Source organism: Pyrgilauda ruficollis, unplaced genomic scaffold (genome assembly GCF_017590135.1).
Source record: "Pyrgilauda ruficollis isolate IOZ18807 unplaced genomic scaffold, ASM1759013v1 scaffold3, whole genome shotgun sequence".
In the NCBI taxonomy this organism is placed as follows: Eukaryota; Metazoa; Chordata; class Aves; order Passeriformes; family Passeridae; genus Pyrgilauda; species Pyrgilauda ruficollis.
The window spans coordinates 9714202-9734542 of NW_024524377.1; the positions used below are offsets into that span (position 1 = coordinate 9714202).

Below are 20341 nucleotides of genomic sequence, written 5' to 3' on the forward strand. Positions count from 1 at the left end.
ATGCCAGATTGCTGAGCTGCATGTCCACCTTCTAATTTCAGCCTTCAAGGAAAGCTTCTGAAAGTCTGCAATTTCATTTTAATTAAAGATTACCTCCTGGACACCACTGGCTCTTTCAACTGAATCTCAAATGCGACTGGGGAGTGCAGACCATGGTGCACTGTAGGCCAGGAGATTACTTTCAGCCCAGCTTTCAGCCAGTGACGATGGTAACAGGAGGAGGAGACTAGACTGAGACCTTACACTGCTAAGTAAGGAAGACTCCACACACACACCCTATGTGCACAAATCCTTACTGCACTGGAAGTTCATAGATCACAGCAATTTTGCTGGTGAATGTGTGAACCACAAAATTGCCCTGCCTGGGAGAAAAGCATCAATGAACACAGAGCTGGAAGAGTTGGGTTTATGAAACACAAAGTAATTAAGTCAATCACAGAAACCAGATCCTGGAAAATGTCCAGTTTGGCAACACAGTCAAAAACCAAATGAAGGGATAGGAAACCACTGCATCCACTGCAAGACTTTGGCAGGGAGCACAATCTGCTGCTTTTCAGTGCAAGATTATTATGGAATCTTCTGTCCCTCAATTTGTGCCATTTACTCACTGAGTCACCCTGGGAAAGGTCACTCACCCAATATGCTGTACCAGAGGGACATACCTGAAGCAATGGGACATCTGCACAGAAATCAAACCCAAGTCTCTGCTCACCATCCATCCTTATCAGAAACTGTCACATAATTCACCAGAAATGCAAACCCTGCTCTGCAGGCATCAAGCAAGGAAGAAACCGGGTTGACAGAATCCTAAGCTCCAGCAGTACATCAGGACTTGAAGGGAAAGAAGTTACAGCTCACAGAGCTCCTACCTTCTTCACATTTGGCAGAAGTCGTCTCTTAAACAAACAAACAAACAACTCTTTGAAGAGATTCTTATTCTTGTGGTAACACTCATCCAGGCACTGACAGGATTCAAACCAGACGTGGTTGAGGGAAGTCTGAAGTCATACCAGGTTTAGATCTCGCATGCCAAGAGAGGTCAAGACCTAGCCAAGCCTTGAGCAGACAATCCCAGGACATGGAGGAAGTGGTGTTGGTGGGAGAATGCCTTTCCCTCCAAGTCACTAGGCAAAGCCACGTGATGATGCTCTGGCGAGGAATATGAAGTGGTTTTCGCTGCTATCCACTAAAGCCCTCAAGTCCAGTGTATTTGTCCTCTGGAACCCTTAGAAGACATGACTTCTAAAATACCTAAGCTGGCTCAATTCCATTTGAGTGTCTTGCATTCTGGTCATCTCATATCCTGCATAAGGGTTTGAATTTCTCTGACCTAGCCTGAAAAGTGGTTGGATTACGTGTTTGTGTGCAATTTCTTTTCCAAAGATGGCTAGAAATCTATTTGACTTTGGAAGGCTACTATTTTGTCAAGTGAATAAAGTGGTTTGGGGTCTGCTGACACTGGTTTTATATGACTATTTCTCTGTTTAGAGACTTCTATTGAAAACAATATACAAACAGGTTGCAACTATTGAAGCTTCAAAATGTACTGGATAAAACTTTGCAGATACTTCACTGTCCATCAGTTCCTAGCAATACTTCTTACAGAGAATCAGCTGGGCTGGAGGACTAGGAAAAAAGAGAAAAATAGAAATCAGTTCTATATGATTTATCTCCTGGGAACCAACTGCAAAATCCTTCCACCTGGTCTATAGAAAATAGAGTTATTCACCCTGACTTGATCCCTGTAATGTACCAACTCTCATGTTGTACCTTGATCCCAAAAGATGTCATCACAAAATGCGTGCCTTGTAATCAGGGTAAAATAGCAGCAAAGGCCTCATTTTAGAGGTCAGCGAACTGAAAATGTCATTTGCTCCTTGAGAGTCTTTTCAAACCAACAGCACCAACACAGTCTGACCTGAGTGGTCAACAGTTACTCAAAGCAGCACCTCAAACACTGGTAATTCCTTGAAAATTTGGTCATCGTAGGAAGCAGACACTGGAATATTTTGTCTGCACAGTAACATGGCTAGACTCCTCAAAACTGGCCTGTTTGACACCACTTCTAGGACCTCTGTGATAATGCTGGAATCACAGCAATGCTGTGTGGAAGTAACCACCACAGCTCCAGAGTCCCTCTTCATTAAACCTGGACTTAAACTTTGCAAAAATCATCTAAAGAATCATAACTGAAGTCTTTCATGAGAATACCAGCAGATAATCCACTGCTGTAAGAGGTCTGAAGTTAACAGCCAAGTCCATATCGACACAAGAAAAATTACTAATATGAACTAATTTTGTGAACAGCACAAATACACCAGCAGGATTTAGTAAGCATTTCTATTCTGTGGTATCTTCAGAAGAGCACTCTCCTCAGGACAGCATGCGAACATTCAATAAAGTTTCTCTGAAGTCAACAGACCTAAACAGGCATTTCTAATTAATACACTCACACATTTTCCTGAATAGGAAGAGGCTTGAAAACAGTTCTTTAGCCCAGAGCACTTTCTATGTGACCCTCTGCATTATCAACTCATCTTTTAGATGACACTTTTCAAGAAGATACTTTTCAAGTATCTTCTACAAATCTTCTCCTTCTTGCTAGTCCTCATTAGATTGATCTTCCTTTAATTTACTGATATGATGACTGAATACATTAATTCCTTCACCTCCCTATCATTCTACACTCTGCTTTCTGTCATCTACAATGCAGTTTTCTCTTATAAAATATCATACTTCACTTGAGGGAGAATGAAAGACAGCCTATGAAATCAAGTGTTTTATCTCAGAGTGAAGACAAACAGTCTTCAAGTATGTGCATGTAAGAACATCACCCTAATGCAGCTGTAAGCTTGAAACTTTTCTATTTTTAATGTACTAACCACACTTGGGTAGACTTCCTCTACCAGTGGTACTTTGGGATGTGTGGTTACTCTGTGGGATCTTAAGAGGCTTTCAGTCGAAGCATTCAATCAGTAGGTACCATGTCCAGCAGCTGGTTTGCAAATCAAAAGCCATGTAAGTAGCTCCACAACCAACCTAGGAAAGTCTCTTTTGAAGGGGCAAGAGAAGGAATAAGACAAATTCTTCTCCAGGATGCTTTCACAGGATCAAAAGGAAAATATCTTAAAGGCCCTTACTGGATTTAAGAACGCACATTTACTTCCCTGAGAGACTTAAACTCAAAAAGCTGAATGTGACTGCATTTTACACAGCCCCAACATATTTTTTCAGTCTTGCCTGACTGTACCCAGGTGCTGTTATAAGTGACTTTGGCTCACGTGCGCAGAGTAGGGAGAGGTGTAAGAGAGAGACAGAATGAGTTGTGTGGAAGAAATAGCCCTGCTGCGAGGAGGCTCCACCTGTGCAAAAGAAACACTGGCACACCACTGCAGCCAGAGAAAGGGCAGCAGGCAGGGGTGGAGCCTAATTCTCACATTTAATCTAACAGCATGAGCTCAGCAGCAGGGAAACCACGATACAGGTCCTTCTACTGCCCAGGGGGTGAAAAAGGACAGCTCCTACCATGCTCCAAGGCACTCCCCCCTCCGACCAGTATCTGCTTAAAAAAATCATCAAAAGGCTCACATTCTCCTGGTTCACTATCAGCTACCACAATCAATTATATCAAAACCCAACCCCACATACGTCAATGAAGTTGAGAGCAGGGAATGCAGTAAACTTGCTGTTGAAGTGGAGCCTGGCCAACTGATATCATCTTAAGCTTGAATGTGTTTTTTCCATAGCACATCCTCCCATGAGATTTGCCATGTGCATGCGTCTACAACAGAGAGGAGACGGGGCAGGAAACATCCCCATTGATCCTGCGGGAGCTGCATGGCCTGGGCATGCACACTGGGCTCCAAGCATGCACAAGCCACCTCATTAACATGTCTGTGTTTCTTAACTCCACTCCAGCCACTTTATGAATTTTTAGGTACTTAACTCCTTTACTAGAGATGGCTTTATCCTGATTTTCAACAGAGGTTGGAGTAGTTTGACCTTAAATAGGATCCAGCTTGTTTGAAAAACCCATTGAGCCTTTGCATTACTAGCACTTGACAAGCCAGCCCTAAGAGTCAACACTATTTTGAAACCCACAACACCCACTTTCAAATGCTATTAGCCAGACCCAGTACACTGGGATTTATGATCTGAAATAACACAGGCACTTTTAAAAGTTTGACCCTTGAGAAATGCTCTAAATTTTAGCTGTCTATTTAATATCAATGGTGAAACATAAAAGAACAGGAATCAAGAGTCTCCAAGGCAGAAAATTGTGTAAAATCACAAATTCTCAAAATGGTCTGGCACACCGAAGAAAAACATACTTATGTGGTTTAGTGTCAGAGCCAGGGTTCTAGAAAGCCCGCTAAAACACACGCACTCCCATGGGAGTGATGTGCAGATCTGAGATTTGCCAGGGTAACAGCACCCAGTTCTGCAGTCTCTTTGGTTTGTGCAGATGTGTCTGCAGGGTGTCAGCTGCACGCAGGGTATCAAGATCCACAGCTCTGCCAAATAGGGTCCTTTCACATTGGTATTTGTCTTTTAACTTTTTCCCCAGCCATCTGGGTGGTCCAAGAATCAGACCCAAAATACCTAGGATCCCTCGAACCACATGTTCTAATCCCAGCAGAATTGACTCAGACCTTCATCCATCCAGGGTAAATTGACTTCCCTGCTCTTTGCTGCGTGGGGGGAACTTTGGATGAGATTTGAAAATTTCCGCTCTGTATGGACATTAAAAACCCTACATTTTTCTTCCAGCCAACATCACAAGCCAGCATTGCTGCCATTAGTTTTTATCTCTCAGCACCCTGTGTAATTTGCTCCCCATGGCCACTGGTAGCTGGGAATCCAGATTAACCAGCACCTGAAAAGTGATGTGCCGCAGGCTTCATTCCGCAAGCCAATGGGATGGATGCGTTTTGTCCATTTATCTTCACACACACTGGAAGGATTTCAGAGAAACACAGTGAAAATGAGGAGGCTGAGTGGATTGATATTTGACTATATGCTGCAGGCTGCAGCCTGGCCAGTTCATTAGAGCAGGGAGGAGGATATGACAACATGCAGCAAATATCTGGAGGGACGTGTTACACAAGGAGGTGTGCTAGCAGCAGGAGGGTGAAATTCAAGGAGAGAAAAAAAGGACAGTGGACCAGAAAGGTGAAATGCATGGAAAGCTTTACATACTGAGAAAGGATTTGCTACAGGATAGAGTAAAAGTTCAACCAATATATACAAGATACAAGACCAGGAGATACAAGGTGGAACCCAAAGACCCCTGTGCAGTACAAGAGAAAGTGGTACAGAGGAGCAGAATACTGCAACAAGTCTCAGCATCTCTTGTCTTTATACCGCAAGAAGCTGGTGAGAGGGGAAATACCATCTAGAGAGGTGATTTATTTAGGATTAAGAAAAAGAAGAGGCCAGGAAAGGCAGTGCTCCCCATTTAGCTGAGAGAAAACTTGAGAAACAAATTCAGAACAGTGGAGTTTAAAAGGGCAGGAAGTTGGCACCGAACATTTATCCATTTTCACAGATGCTGAAAGCAGTGGAGAATGGGCAATCCTATTGAGATAGCTTCTGAAAGACACGCACCCTCTGTTTAGAAACTCTTTAGAAAGCAGCAGGAAAAGAAAGTTCAAATAAATTTTTTTCCTAAAGCACAAGCTTAACAGCGGATAAGGTGGAAGCATGAAGTCACTTTTAATCTACTATAAAGTGAGGTAAGCAAAGGGATTATCACTTAAGACTCGCTGACATGAAGCTCTGGGAATGACATTTAAAAGCAATGGTGGATTACAGAGTGACATCATATTAAATGAACACATGCCAGAGGTTTACATAAAAGACCTCAAAGATCATGCTTTTGTTCTCAATACTAAAACCTCTTAGCCATTTTTAAACTTCTGGCAGTGATTAGGCTAAATTAGAGGTGCAGTTTTTCACAGCACCAGCAACTCGGTGGCCCAGATCTTCACTAGGTGTGAAGGGGCACGGCTCCATCTGAGCTCACCCAGGCCCCTCGCTCCAGCCCGATGTCCCAGCATTCAGCAACTGGAGAGCCAGCCCACACGTTTCCAAGCCCAATCTACATTTCATTGCATAGTTTAGTGAGTCTGGAACCACTCCCCTTCAGGTCCCCCTGGACTTCAGGTTTCAGTTATTCAAAGTACTCTGAAGGCTATTTAACTAAATGCACATGACAAAACTATCCCGAATTTAAAGAACAGCACAGATGTGTAAATCTCTCTCATAATAGAATATGCTTGAACATCTTTAAAAAGAGTCAAAAGAGAAAGCTGTGTGGGTTTGTATTTCATTGGTTTGGTTTTGGTTTTGTTTGTTTGCATTTTGGTTTGTTTTTTTGCGGAATAGTTTATGAGACAGGAAAAGCCTCAGGAAAAGCCTCCAGAAACATACTAGCCCTGATCAGTGTTCTGGATTATGCCTTCCCCGTTCTCCGAAGACCTGATCAGCCTGTCCTCCCACTGAGGCCAGATGTTAGGCATGTAGCTTCTCAGTTTCTGCACAGGCAGGTAGCGCTGTGTACCTCTTCCCTGGTGCCTGAAAATGGCTACAAGACCAATCTTGGAAACCAAAGAAATCTTTTCCTTAGCTCTCAGGCTATCAAAAGGGTGAATATTACTCTGACAACATTTTAGAGATGAGGAAAATAAAGCACAGATAGAATTCAAGTAATTTTTCCAGCTCCCAAAACATGACAGCCAAAGCCTAGTATTTCATCTGTGGTCTCTTGGAGATGGAGATCAAGTGACCATCAAGTATTAATCTTGGAACTGACAGTCCTCCAAATCACCTCTTGTAGGTTACCAAAGAGCCACCTCAAAGCAACAGACTCCTGCTAATTACAGATCAGGGAGAGGTTTGAACCAGCCTTCTGGTGGCAACCAGCCCCTGCAAACGACTGAAAACTTACACATTCTGATTTTCTTAAATAAATAAAAGAAGCATGTGGGAAAGAAGGGGACAGAATAAATTGGATGTGGGAGCCCCCAAACCTGTTTCCCAGATGAGCAATGTATCTATTTGGTGAAAGTCGTAAAACTTTGCAAAACACATAAGAAGGCCTCTCTGAGCAGCGCTTGCTTTGACTCCGGAGGGAGCTCGCTCTGTCTCCTAAGCAGCACAGCACCATCCATCATGACCTGCCAAAGATTTTCTACTCCAGTAGCAAAGTAAATATGAAAACACACAGGTTTTATTGGTATGTACGTTCTGTGGCTCAGCCGAGAGGCATCCTTGCTGCAGGAATGAGCATCACCAGGGGTCCCATCCCCATCCCGTGACGGGATCCCAGCTGCGGCCCCGGGACAGCGGTGCCCCACGGAAGGCAGCCAAAGGCACTCTGTGCACGCCTCGTAGTGCACAAAGGCAGCTCCCAGAGCACGCTCTGCAAACAGCTCCTCTCCTCCATGGAGTCAGGAATTCCCCTGGATGGAAGGGATGGCAGAGAGGCCTCAGCAGGGAATGGGGAGCACCATCAGGTGAGCCCTGGCAAGGTTCAGCTGAAGCGTGGTCAGGGCCACAGGGCAGCCAGAAAATTTCACCGCAAAACTCTGACACCCCTTCAATGCACGTATTGGAAGCGAGACCTTTCAAAGGATTCCTATCTGCAAAATTGATGGGACTTTGTGTGTGTTTTTGTAGAATGGGAACAGCAAAAGGCACATCTGTGACAATAACAAATTCCAGCTCTAAAGCAAGAGACAGTGGTGTTTCTAAAAGCAGTTATAAGATGATGATGATTATTTTTTGTATGGCTAAACAACATATTTTCCCTTAACCCCACTTGGCCTCCCTTGGCTGAATCTCACAAAAAACAACAAAGGAAAGAGAGAACCAGACTGGAACAGATATTAAACATGGAAAATCTTGGGTTTGACATTAAATTTGGCATATTTGTAAACACTTGAGACATAGTCTTTTTATGATGAAAAGTTTAACAGTCAACTCCTCTGCCTGTGAATCACCCTGCGTAAACAGCTCAGGAATATTTTAACTGGTCCTGAAAAAGTATTCTGTAATTTCTAACACAGTAAAAAGGAAACAAACTTCAACAGGGAGGGGTAATACAATCAGATAAAGAAAAATGGTGTAGGCTGGATATCAGGAATAATCTGTAATAATATATTAAGATTTCAGGGAAATGGAGGAATATCCTTGATTAAGTGAGATAAAATCCCTACCAGAGGGAAAATAAGGGCAACTCCACATTATTATGGAGATGGAGTCATCTCTATGTTTAGGTCTTTGGGACAATTCAGTCCTAATGAAAGCCATGGAATTTGTGATTATCAGCTCAGGGTTTGGGGTTTTTTCTACTATTTTTTGTCTGGACAGAAGAGCAACAACAATTATTTTGTTAATAAATAATGTCAGAACTGCATCCTAAAACACCACCAGGATGTTGGTAGAAAAACAAGGCTGCTTTTGTTTTTTACAGTGCATAATGCCTGATGGGTTTTAACCACAGTTTAGCAGCTACTGTTAAAAAGCTTCTTGCTGAGTCAAGCCTAGGCATGCTGTTTACTAGGGTTAGCCCCGAAGGCTCTTGCATTGGCAGGGACTTTTAAGCTGAGCTAAGGAGTTTTCAGTTATTTTTGTTGTGATTTAAAAAATAATAATAATAAAAAACAGGTAAAAAGCATGTAATCACCTCCCATATCTGCCAGCAACTTTCCTCTGGAGTTGAGGGCTTGGTCTTGCAAAGCTGATGCTGTCCCTTAGCTTAAAGCAGAGACCAGGCCCCACTGGATTAGGTTTTTGTGAAGAAGTTCACTAAAATACAAAATACCCCTTTTGTTAGAAAAGGACCTGTACTAACGTAGGAAGTGAATTTCTCTGGTTCAGCTTTGAGCCTGCACACACCTGGCTGACTTTTGCTCAAATAGTGCTGACCTACAACCAACAGCGAAGAGTGAAATTCTGACAAATCAATAAAAGCTGCATTGCAGAAAATACATGTAAGACCCACCACTGCTCTTCCACGAGCCTGGGCCATCCTGTGCTCTGGAAGAGAGTATCACAGGAAAAAAGATATGTGGCTCTGTAATTTGATCCTGTATCTCCAGAATAATGCAGAACCTCCAAATTTGTCTTCTGTCTTTTCTTAGCCTTTGAGTATTGTAGTATTACTGTTAAAGGAATGTTATGTTGTGCACCAATACAATTTCTTCATTCTGCTCTAGTTCTACATTCCTGAAATAGACTTCATCCCATATTCAGTTTCACTCCATTCTGCACTTCATCATTTACAGTGTCCACTGGACTCCAATCCTGCCTCTCCCTCTTATCCTCCATATTACCACAGGCACACTATTATTGCAATCCAGGACAATCATCTGAATAAAATAATTTGTTTTTCTAGACAAGCCAAGTGAACACCACAATTCTGCTGAATTGTTGTTAACGCCAAGAAAAAAAGTCCAAATATTAAAGATGTCCAAAAAATTCACGACCGAACAAGTAAAACTAACAGTAGTTGTACAGAAAGTGGGCTGTCCTAATGACTGGAGAAACACCAAAACAATCTCTAAAAGTAGAATTCAAGGAAGTCCCAACATAATCTGCTTCTGGAGATATATAATAAATCCTTAGTGGTTTAGAAGAAGACTCAAGTCCTGAAAATTATTTGTCATGCTGCTTAACAAGAAAATCACTGAGACACCAGGAATGACAACACTGAGGAGAAACGCAGGAAGTCTTTCAGGCCCGTCTTGGCACAGGGGTCCTATTAAACTCAAGTTTTTCAAATTCCCATCTGTGTTACCAAGCAAAGGGTCCCACAGGTGGCTCTGCTCAAGAGAGCCTTGCAGATTGAGCTCTCTCCAGTTGAGATAAAATAACGTATGTTCTCATTAGGCCAAATGCAAACAGTGATGAAGGGGAATGCACTGCCAGGTCACATCGAGCAATCAGGAAACAAACCTTTGACATAATGCAGCAGGCAGATAATAAGACCCCATAGTTAGCAACAAATGAGACTGCACTTAATTTGCCGTGCAACGTTCACATAATTAGATAAATTTGGTACCGTCAAGACAGCAGACAGGTAGAATATAGACTTGATGAATTGGGGGCTCTCTGTCAGGCACCCATCACATTAATCATAAAGCCAAAACTCAGTGACGCAATTTTTCTTCCAAACATTTGCCATAATTTTCTAGAGTGAGAATATGCATATGCCCTTGGGGTTTTCTTATGCGTTTTGTTTACTTTTGAAACAAGAAGGATTGATTTCTGCCCCACCAGGACAGAGTACAAACTTCTAGAAGCTCATCTGTGCCCAGAGAGTATTGAACAAGGCTGCCGGGAATGCCGTAATTCAGTTTGATTTCACTGGACAACAGCCCGAATGGGCTGGTGGCATAAATTGTCCAGCGTGTTGGACAAGAGCCATGCAATCACTGAGTGTGTTCTAGCCCAGGTCTACCACCATGTCTGGATGATTTCACACTGGACATCCTCCAGCGAGGAGGGTGAGCACTACGTTGTAACCTCCAGAGAAGAGACCGGAGGAGAGAGAAGAAAGACAAAAGAGACATAGAATAAAAAATGAGAGGAGTAAAGGGGAAGACATGATTTTAGGATGTTGGCAGATAAAATTTGAAGAGCAAAAAGGATTGAGACCACAGCTGCAGAGAATTTTCCCAATATGGTTGTGCCATAGTGCAGGGTACTTCTTGACAAACAGCCAAATGGAAGTGGCATTCCCTCAACCCTAAAAAATTGTCACAGCCAAGAAGCACTTGGCTGCTGAGCTTTGGAGGTTCTCCAGCCACAAAGGCACCTTTCAGTGCAGTGCCCAGGCAGCTTCAAAGAGGAGTATGTTTTCTCTTTAAGACCCGCAACCAAGTTTTCTCTCCCGTAGCTCGCAAGTTAGTTTTGTGAGAGGAGCTGCTGGGAAGGAGAGGAATCCCAAAGAAGAAATGCAACAGGTATTTGCCAACAACTCTACCAAAATAATAAGCAGGACATGCTTGGTCCACTGATAGACAAATATGGTAACTGCTAACACAGCAGACTATTAATGGTGCAGATGAATTGAAACCTGATCTGCCAGGGCCGTACACTTGGCCAGGGTCGATCAGCTGGACAAAGCCAATATGAAAAAATACTGGGGTTACTGGGGATATGATTCACAGGCATCTAGCATCAGTGGCAAGCTCTCAGTTGCGTTTTGTAGAAGACCTTGCCTCATGACCCCACCAACGAAACCGCTGTGGACCCCCAGTGTATATGCAGTGCCCCCAAACCTCCTTGTGAGGACTGAAGGGGAGCACGGAGTGGGGCACACAAATAACCTGTGACAAACATCAGAACATCTGCCAGCCTCTCTTCTAACCACTGTTTTGAATATCTCCCTCTTCCGTACATGCTTTATTAGCCAGAGCTCTGGCTTATTAACTATCTCCGAGCAAGTTATTATTCTGTCATTTTTTTCTACAACTTTTGCATGAAAGACCAGAACTATTTTATGCAGCCTCCCGAATCCCCCCCATTTCCTATATTAGCAACTTGCTTTGTCATTTCCCTTTGCACACAGCATGGAAGAAGTTGCTCTGCCCCTTTAAACATCCAGTCAAATTGACTTTCAGCCTAAAAGATGATGACTTGTCTTTTGGTAGGATCTGGGGGAATGCCCTATCATTCATTTCTTGCAGTATTTTGGAAGCAGAATAAAGCTGTAGTAGCTGTGGGGCTCCACAGATCTGGCTGCTGCTGTCTGCATTACTTGCTTCTCAGGGTCTGTTCCCTGCTCACACCTACCCAGAAGCAGCACAGCTCCACAAACAGCCCCTGCAAAGCTGGGTTAGCACAGCCCCTGGCCACACAGCAAGGATGCAAGAGGACTCCAGGGGATCAAATGAGAATTAAGTCATGAGCCCTACTTGTTCTTTCCTTGTTCTTGCAAAATGATTCTGGCCCCCAGTGGTTCCCCTACACAGAGTGCTCTGGCACCTGTCCCTCAGCCTATGTCTGAGCCCTGTGTTACAGTTGTGGGTTGAAGGATTTTGGGATGGCCACGGGACTGCCAACCCCATCACACTGCTCCTCACCTCTCATGGGAAAGGTGCATGTCAGGGACTAGAAGAAACACTTCCAGCCTCACCATCACTAGAACCTCTGCTCACATCCCTGCGGGTTCCATTTTCCTTGCCCTGATCAAAGCTTACAGGAGGTGAAACAGATCTCTCTGTAAACATCTCCTTCAAGACATCAAGAACTATTGAGCTGTCACATCCCTGGATGAGGAGATTAACCACAAACCCCTCTCTCAGGGTGTAGCCCCTGACCAGTCTCTGTGCTCACTGCTCATCAGCTGCCTCAGGGAGAGGAGGCTTTCATGAGAAGGTCACCACCAAAACCCAGAGTCCTACCCCTCCAGGGCGGACATGGACACCCCCATGAGTACCTGACTTATTAGTGCTTTTAGAAAATGCTACCAGCCCATTCAGGCTGTTGTCCAGCGAAATCAAACTGGATTACGGCATTCCCGGCAGCATTTTGCCACCATCCCCACAACTGGCAGGCAGGGAGGAATGGTATGTAAGGTCTCCAAAGAGAGGGAGCAGTGCTGGGTCTTTGCCAAGATGGTGACAGAAATGACCCAGGCAAGGAATGATGTGAGAAACACAGCGGGTGCAAAAACACAAGTCAAGCCTGTTCCCGGGACCTGAGCTGGATAATGACAAAGAAGCCCTATACTCCCATCCTGTTGCTATAGGGCATTTCTACCAGCTTAACAGAGCTGTAAAGCCCTCCTGCCAGGCAGGCCAGTATTGTCACTGGATGGGGACAATGAGGTGGAGGGTGGCCAGTAGGGCCAGCTTGCCAGAAGGGCAGTGAGTCCCAGGGACTTTAGCAGTGGGGTTCGGAATACTGCAGGTGGCTGACATTTTAGCGAGGCACGGGAGTGGAGGTGTAAGACTTACCCGTGGATAGCGTGGATAGAGTGAGGTTCGTAATGGTATCGTCCTTCCTGGTGGCGCATGTCAATTGGCAAAGGAGCGTGGAAGGCCGGAAAAATGTGCTGCGGCACTGTTATGGGGAATAGAAGAAAAAAAAAGGGACTTCAAAAACTTTTCCTTCCCTTTTAAAACAATTTCAAAGGCACTAAATCTCCATGAATTTCAGAGCAAGAGCAGTGCAAGACAAGGGGTCTTCATGATATCAGCGCTATCATACACCAGAGAAGTGGAATGAATAAATAATCAAAGTCATGCGGAAAAATCCTACATCTTCGACATAAAAGATCTCCAACAGGGTTTTTGACAAAGACAAGCAGCTAAGCGCTCTTTGAACTTGAGGAGATTATAGCAAGCACCAAGGAAAACTAGACTTGCAACGCAAATCAGACTCAACAGAGCCTGGTGGGATCCAGACCTGCATCGTCCCTCAAGCCTGGAGTGGCAGCAAACACTGTTCCTGAAGGTCTGTACACACAACTTGGAAATATTTACCTAAAAATATAACAGCAAGAGCAGCGCTGAAGCAGAATGTCTAGGCAGTCAGAAGAGGCTCAGAAGTGCCTACTGCCAGGTTCTGAGAGAGGAGCTCAAATTGCTCTCACTTGTAATCACTTGAGGCCCTATTTTTTATTCATTTGAGAAGCTTGTTTCATCTTTGATGGAAAGATAAAGTGGTCTCAAAAGGCAGCGAACACCTACATTGACTTATTAAATCTACAGGTTTTAATATTTATTATTGACCCCAAAAGTTAACGGCGAGAATATTTGAGTGAGTTGAGCTGATGGAAAATTCATCAGGTTATTTCTCCTCACCACCCCCAACAATACTGCCTGGCCGCCTGGGCCTTTCCTGCTAAAATTACAGAAGCTAAAGAAATAGAATTAGCAGAGCCTCCTCGATAGCGATACCGCACAACCGCAATAGCGATCCCGTACAACAAAATAGCGATCCCGTACAACCACCCTCTGACAGGGCTCCGCGCGTCTCTAAAGATGCCCCTTTCTACATTTGTGGCAGCAACCAGCTTCAAGATAAAAAGCTGGTCTTGCTCTGCCTTTACAAACAGTCAGAAGTTCTTCATTAAAGATTACTTAATATTGTTGCAGGTTTTACCATTCTTTCACTGGCTTCTTGGCCTTTCTGTCTAGCCGGAGACCAAAAATAAAACAAACCCATGCTCCTAAGTGAGCAATTCAAAACCCAGCTTGTGCTCGGTATTTCACTGTAACTTGCCTCCGCGACAGGTACCATCTCTCTGGAGACTGGGGAAGCACCATCCAAAACCAAAGTGTCAAGGCTTGGGCCAAGTCTCTCGCTGTCGCTCAGCAAACTTCAGAAATGCCAAACTCTTTTTCTACGAAAGACTTAAAATTCAGCCTTTTGCATCTGTGACTCCAGCTGCACCAGAGCTACGCCGACTCTGTGTGGTGGGGCTGCGCTCCGCTCGGGTCCGTCGCGCAAAGCCTGCGTGTAATCCTCATATACGTCTTTCCCGGCATATCAGCAAGAGGATCTGCAGCTCCTACTCCCATTGCAGCGCTCAATCCCTGAGCACAGCACGGCACAGGCGCGTCAGCCAGGCTGCTGGGAGAGGTGAGAGACTACACAAAAACAACCCTCCTGCCAACTCTGCTGAAAGGCGTTAAGCTAAGGTAGTCGGGGTGGAAAGTATTTAAGGCTCTGCAGCAGACTTGCTCTCCGTGCTCCAGCAAAGGGCTGGCACCTCACACTACCTGATACACTGGGAGCTTTTTTGCAGCTCGCATAATGTCAGGACACAGTAGAGTAACTGTTAACCACCTCCCCCGCTTCTGCCCCCCTCCCCTCCTCTCCCAAAAGCAGCTCAGGGAGAGACTGAACTTGGATCCTTCAGGATTCACTTTTGCAGGAGGAAGATTCACCCTTTAACTGTCCTGAGGAGGGACCATCTGTTACATAAGGACACTTGTAGGGAGTCTTCATTTTAAGAGGCAAAGCGTGTTTTTCCAGATCAAAAATACACCAGAGTTTAGCTGTCGCACCCTATCCCCTGCTCACAGAGCACAGTAAAGCCTCTGGTCTCCCCAAACCATGCTCAGCTCAAACTCCAACCTATGCTGGAAGACACCTACAGCTGCTGTCCTCCTCCCTGGGGACACTGCTGTTCCCTGGCCACAGCTGCTGCCACAACCTACGGCTGCTGTGGGGACCAGAGGGAGTCGAGCTTTTACATCATCGCATACAAAGCATGGTCACAAAGTCAACTGTCCCTTCACAGACATCCAGTGGCAAACAACACAAACACCTTCTCCAGCCTGAGCTCCTAGACTGGGCTTCCTGCAGTGTTCACCCCATATTTACGCTGCACAAATAAACCAAAAGGAGTAAGAGAACTTCTGTGGTCCTAGGATCAACCTAAAGTGCTGCTGGTGGCATCCCTATAGCTGAGGATTAGCAACCTCCCAAAGTAAGTTGGTCACTCTGCCTCTAATGGACAGGTCTGGGGCTGAGTTAATTCCCAGAGTGCAGGAAAGTGAGAGCTGACCTGGGCTGAAACTGTATGGGCCATCACAGCTGAGTTTTAATGATGTGGAGAGTCACCCTAATCCTTTGGCTGGTCCCCTAGGGCAATTTAATTTATTAATCATGATAAAACTACTAAAAACAGGTCAAACTGAATATCTTAAAAGCCAGGCCAGCTATGTTTTATTTTGTACCTATGCATTTCTACATGATTGATTGCTGAGATAATACTAGAAATTTTTGTGCTAAAAGAGTCTCTCCTTGTCACTCAGGAGAGCTGGGAAATAGAAAACACAGGCTGTTTGCTGCCTGGCCTCCTTTCCGAGCTATCTGTTGGTATAAAATTGACATCTGAAGAGAATTTCTCCCTCCTCACACCTCTGATTATTAATGGGAGAAAAATGTCCATGAACTTCCTCCTTCTCACTGCACTCTTAGCTTGTTTTTAGCATTTCAACCTATTTTGCCCATGGGAAGCTCAGCAATGCCTCTGCCTTGGGTATCTGTTTCACACTCCCAATTGTAACCCCACCATGCACCCTGTGCTTTGCTGCCACTAATGGCAAGGGAAAGGGTTGGTTTTTTTGACATCCCTTCGCAACATTCCCCTTCATGACCTCCCCTCTGTTTCCCTGCCTGGGAGCACCAGCCAAGCCTACGGGCCCCAGTGGCTGGTGCTGTTCATTTTTATTCTCTTCCAGGTGCTTGGTCAGAAATAATGAATGGTTTTATAGGCAATCAACTACCAATTCATAAACGTCAGCCTGGCTCTGCTTCTTGTTCCCACCCCTCCAGAGGAGGACTGTGAGCTGGCAGCAGGACAGCAACACACGCTGTTAACAAAGATGGATGTTTTACACATACGAGTTAAAAAGACAATTATATTCAATTACTTCAAGTAAGTTACGGTGATGTATTCCTGAATAGCCACGGGAAGGGCAATATGATGATTAGGGCAATGAATTTGCCAACTTTAATCTAATCAAGGCAATCTTTTGTTTAGCATTATCTGCTTTGCAGTGGCAGAGGATTTACCAAACCCAAGCAATCTTTGTAGATTTAACCCCAAAGCTGCCCAATTAGAGCTAATGATGATTGCTTTACACAAGAGGGAGGGAGATTTTAGTAGGAGGCCCGGGGAAAGCTTTTCCCCTGGAAAAGGTTGGGCTGTACCAAGGATGCAATACAATACTCTGAGGTGCAAAGGCATGACACGGCACCTCCAAAAGTCCCTAAGCACTCCAACCACAGATAAACTGGTTTATTTTCTCTGGTTCCTGCTGAAGGAAGAGAAAGCCGAAGAACACATCAAAAGCAGCACGCAAGGGGCAGGGACAATGAGAGAACAGCGTGTTTTGCACAGAAACAACCCAGTTCTACACCAAGTTGGTGAAGCAGGGCGGCAGAGCACAAGGCACACTCAGGAGGCCCCACCTTCCACCCCACCGGGCTCCTGCAGGAATGTCTGCTCCGCAGGGCCATTTGATAAGGGGGAAGACGCTGCTACCTGTCCCCACTTGTCGGAGCCGATTTTCTGGCCAAGGTTTATGAGCAAGACGCGGACCTCCCACTGCTGTGTTCTCATCCCTGTCTATTCAAAGGCCAGCCAACCCTCTGGCTTCAAAGAGAAAAGATAGGAGGCAGAAATGCAAGTTTAAAGGGGATGTCCGTTTACTGAAAATCCCAGGAAAGGGAGGGAGGCATCAGAAACAGCCCTTATTTGAGCATGATGCAGGCTTTTGATTATCTCTACAGATAAGTCTGTGCTTCAAGAGAAACAAGACTGCCTGTATGGGTTTGAATAGTGAGCAAAGGAGCTGTTTTGACATCACTCATAGCAGAACCTTTTTTGAGCTCAAAAGTGAGAATTAGGAAGGGTCTAGCAAGCTTTTTTTATTCCAAATACTTCAGCTTACACACGTTTGCTGAAAAGAAAAAAAAAAAAAAAAAGAAGAAAATAAATCAGACCCCATGGCACTGAAATGGGTTTCGTTTGCAGTTTGCTTTGACAAAAACAATTCAGAAAGCCCTTGGGAAAGAACTTAAGTTGCCACTTGCAACTGTGGTGCTGCAGCAAGACTGGCTGGGAAGAGGCCCTGAGAAGCCCCCCGCACACCCTTGGTACCACACAGAATGTACTGGGCTCCCCCTGCTTTATCTGATGCACATGTGAGTTGTGGAGGCCACCATATGGGCTAAAAAATATACAGCTTTCCTATGGGTGTCCAACAGTCTCCTGGGGGAACAAGCAGTCCAGCCTGTAAGCAGGCTTCTCTGCCATCAGAAATAGTGCACAAATATTTTGCAATCAACAGTGAAAGTCATTCATTGAGGAAAATGTAAAATATCATTGGATAATTCAGTACCTGTCATGCTTTTCTCAACAAATTTGCAAAAAAAAGGATTCCATAGAAATTGATATATTATAAAAGAGGAAACACAAATTCTGATTTCTTGAGATGCTTTTTGGTTTGATTTCCTATGGAGCCAATGATGCATGGGACACAACTTTCATAAAGGGATCACAAGATCCCTTGCAAACAGTAACAAAGCTTCACTTCTCTTTAGGAAGGGAAGAAAACATGCATTTGAAAAACAGTCCTGTTTTTTAACTCAAGAGGGGCTGAAGCAGGCTAATGTAAAATAACTTGCACAAGTCTACACAGTCAAAGAAGAGCAGGATACCAATGAACCTCAATCACAGCAGGCAGAAACTTTATCAGCTTTATCTCTAAAAAGCTTCAGAGCCCTGGGGTACTGGATTGATTTGTGTTAGTGGGCAAAAAACTTTTCCAGACACCAGCTCACACTCTCCTATCACTGCAGTGTCATTAGAAGCTGTGCACAAGCAACTGACAGAAAAAATGGGAAAGGGATATCCCAGAGGATGCTTGTGAGATTTCACCAGTACTTCCACAGGTGAACTGAGCTGTGCTGTCAGAGGCCAAAACCCTCTTACTGGGGAAGGTGGGATGGCACCTGATCTGACAAAGCAGCTTACAACAACTTTTGTTTTTTTTTTCTCCCAGGTCCAGCTTCTTTGAAAAAGATAATAGTAAAACAATGGATATCTGCAAAGGCCCTTCTTGCTGCCCACATTTGCTCCCAGATGTCCAAATCTCACTCTTTCTCAAGAACAAGGTTAAGGTACAACAAACATGAAGTGTTCTTCACTCAGTAATCTCCCAGGGAAGCCCAAAGCACCATGTCAGAAAGAAATCTTAGGCAGCATTAGTTTTTCATGTTCTACGTTTAAGTGTCCCAATTTTACTCATCCACAGCATATATTTAAAAAGATGTATCTTGGCATCCAACAAGCACAGTGGCTGTGAAACAGCAAAGACAGGCCCATGCTTTGTTCCCCAGCTTTCCTGTGGTGATTTTCCTCACATCAGAGCTCTCCTAGAGTTGGTGAGTTCTGAGCATCCCTGGACAGTCTCAGTGTGTGAGCAGGGGAGGCAAACGTGGCCTCGAGCGACTGAGTCTGTGTGTGGCTACTTGACTCCCTTTGATAGTCCCTCCTGGGCGTTTCACTGTTGTATTTGGATGGCCGCCCCTCTGGCAAAGCGCTGCAGGACTGTAGGTGTCGGCAAGGGAGATGTTTTTGTGTTTGTGTGACGTCCCCAGAATAATGATCTAGCTGTTTAAGTGAGCTGAGCGAATGAATGAGCACAAGAAAAACATCTTCACTGAAAGCGCAGCCAAAGTTAATGCACCATTAATAATGGTCTGGGTGAATGATTGGAAGGGATAATAGGCCTGGGGTCAGGGAAGGTCTGAGACAAAGAACAGGGAAAATTGGGTCACAGAAACATGACAGAGCAGATCACACTGATGCGTCCGTGGGATTCTCCTCGGATGAAGTCATATACCACCATGCAGAATATTAAGGGCTTTGCAGGGACAGCCATTCCCAGAACCACCACTCAGATCAATATGGGAAGGAGCAGGAACAGACACACAAGGCTACAGTAGCTGCCTCTTAGTCCCCCTTTGAGAGATTGACTTTAATGTTGTTTAGCTGCTTTGTGAAATACACCATATGCCTCCTTCAAAAAGGGATACTTATGCAATGGCTAATTACACCAATCTGAGAATTTTCTAAGCATAGAGAGGTGTCTGGGCAAGTGTGTCTCTTCCCTGAATGGCAGCACTATTCATTTCACAAAAAACAGGTGCTTCAGCATCTCTGTTTTTCTGTCTCCAAAACTGTGGAAGGAGCTGCAACCCCTACTCCTGCCCTATCAGCTGCCTGTCTTCACAACACTAAATTACTGACTAACCTCGCTTTGTCAGAATTTCTCTTCTTTAAAATGGAGATAATAATACCTCCCTACCTCAGAGGTTTGGTTAATGTTTATACAGCTCTTTAAAAATGATGTGGTAATTAAGTGCTCAGTATTATTATATCAACTTCTATAATGATTCCAGCAGACAGCCCTATAAACAGGGCTGCACCATGCCTACTTTCCTTTTGTTTGGCTTGTTAGCATTTAGTTTGGTTTTCATACAGCATACTTCAATTATTACTGGTTAATTATTCTGTTGTTTTATTACCTGCTCAATGGCTTTGACAAAAAAGAAAAGAGGAACTACACAAGAAGAATAATAGGAAATATTCATTTTGGCCCACTGGGAACATTATAGCAAGGAGAAGCAGGAGGCAGGCCCCCCCACCAGCTCACCTGGGGAGACCTTTCCTGCCCCAGGCACTGCAGACCATTTGAAATACATCCAGCCAGCTGTTGCCACCCAAAGGGATGCAGAACAAGCTTTTTCTTCTTATAACAAAACTAATGGAGAAAGATGGTGGTAGCCTGATTTACAAAACTAT

General features: G+C 44.5%; 1 protein-coding gene across 1 annotated transcript in view; it reads right to left on the minus strand.

Moving 5' to 3' along the window:
• Positions 1-20341, minus strand: part of GLI2 (GLI family zinc finger 2) — a 187813-nt gene that overhangs the window by 52736 nt on the left and 114736 nt on the right. Inside the window, exon 3 of the mRNA XM_041473464.1 lies at positions 12969-13074. Coding sequence (XP_041329398.1) covers positions 12969-13074 — 106 coding nt within the window. The remainder of the gene's footprint in view (positions 1-12968; positions 13075-20341) is intronic.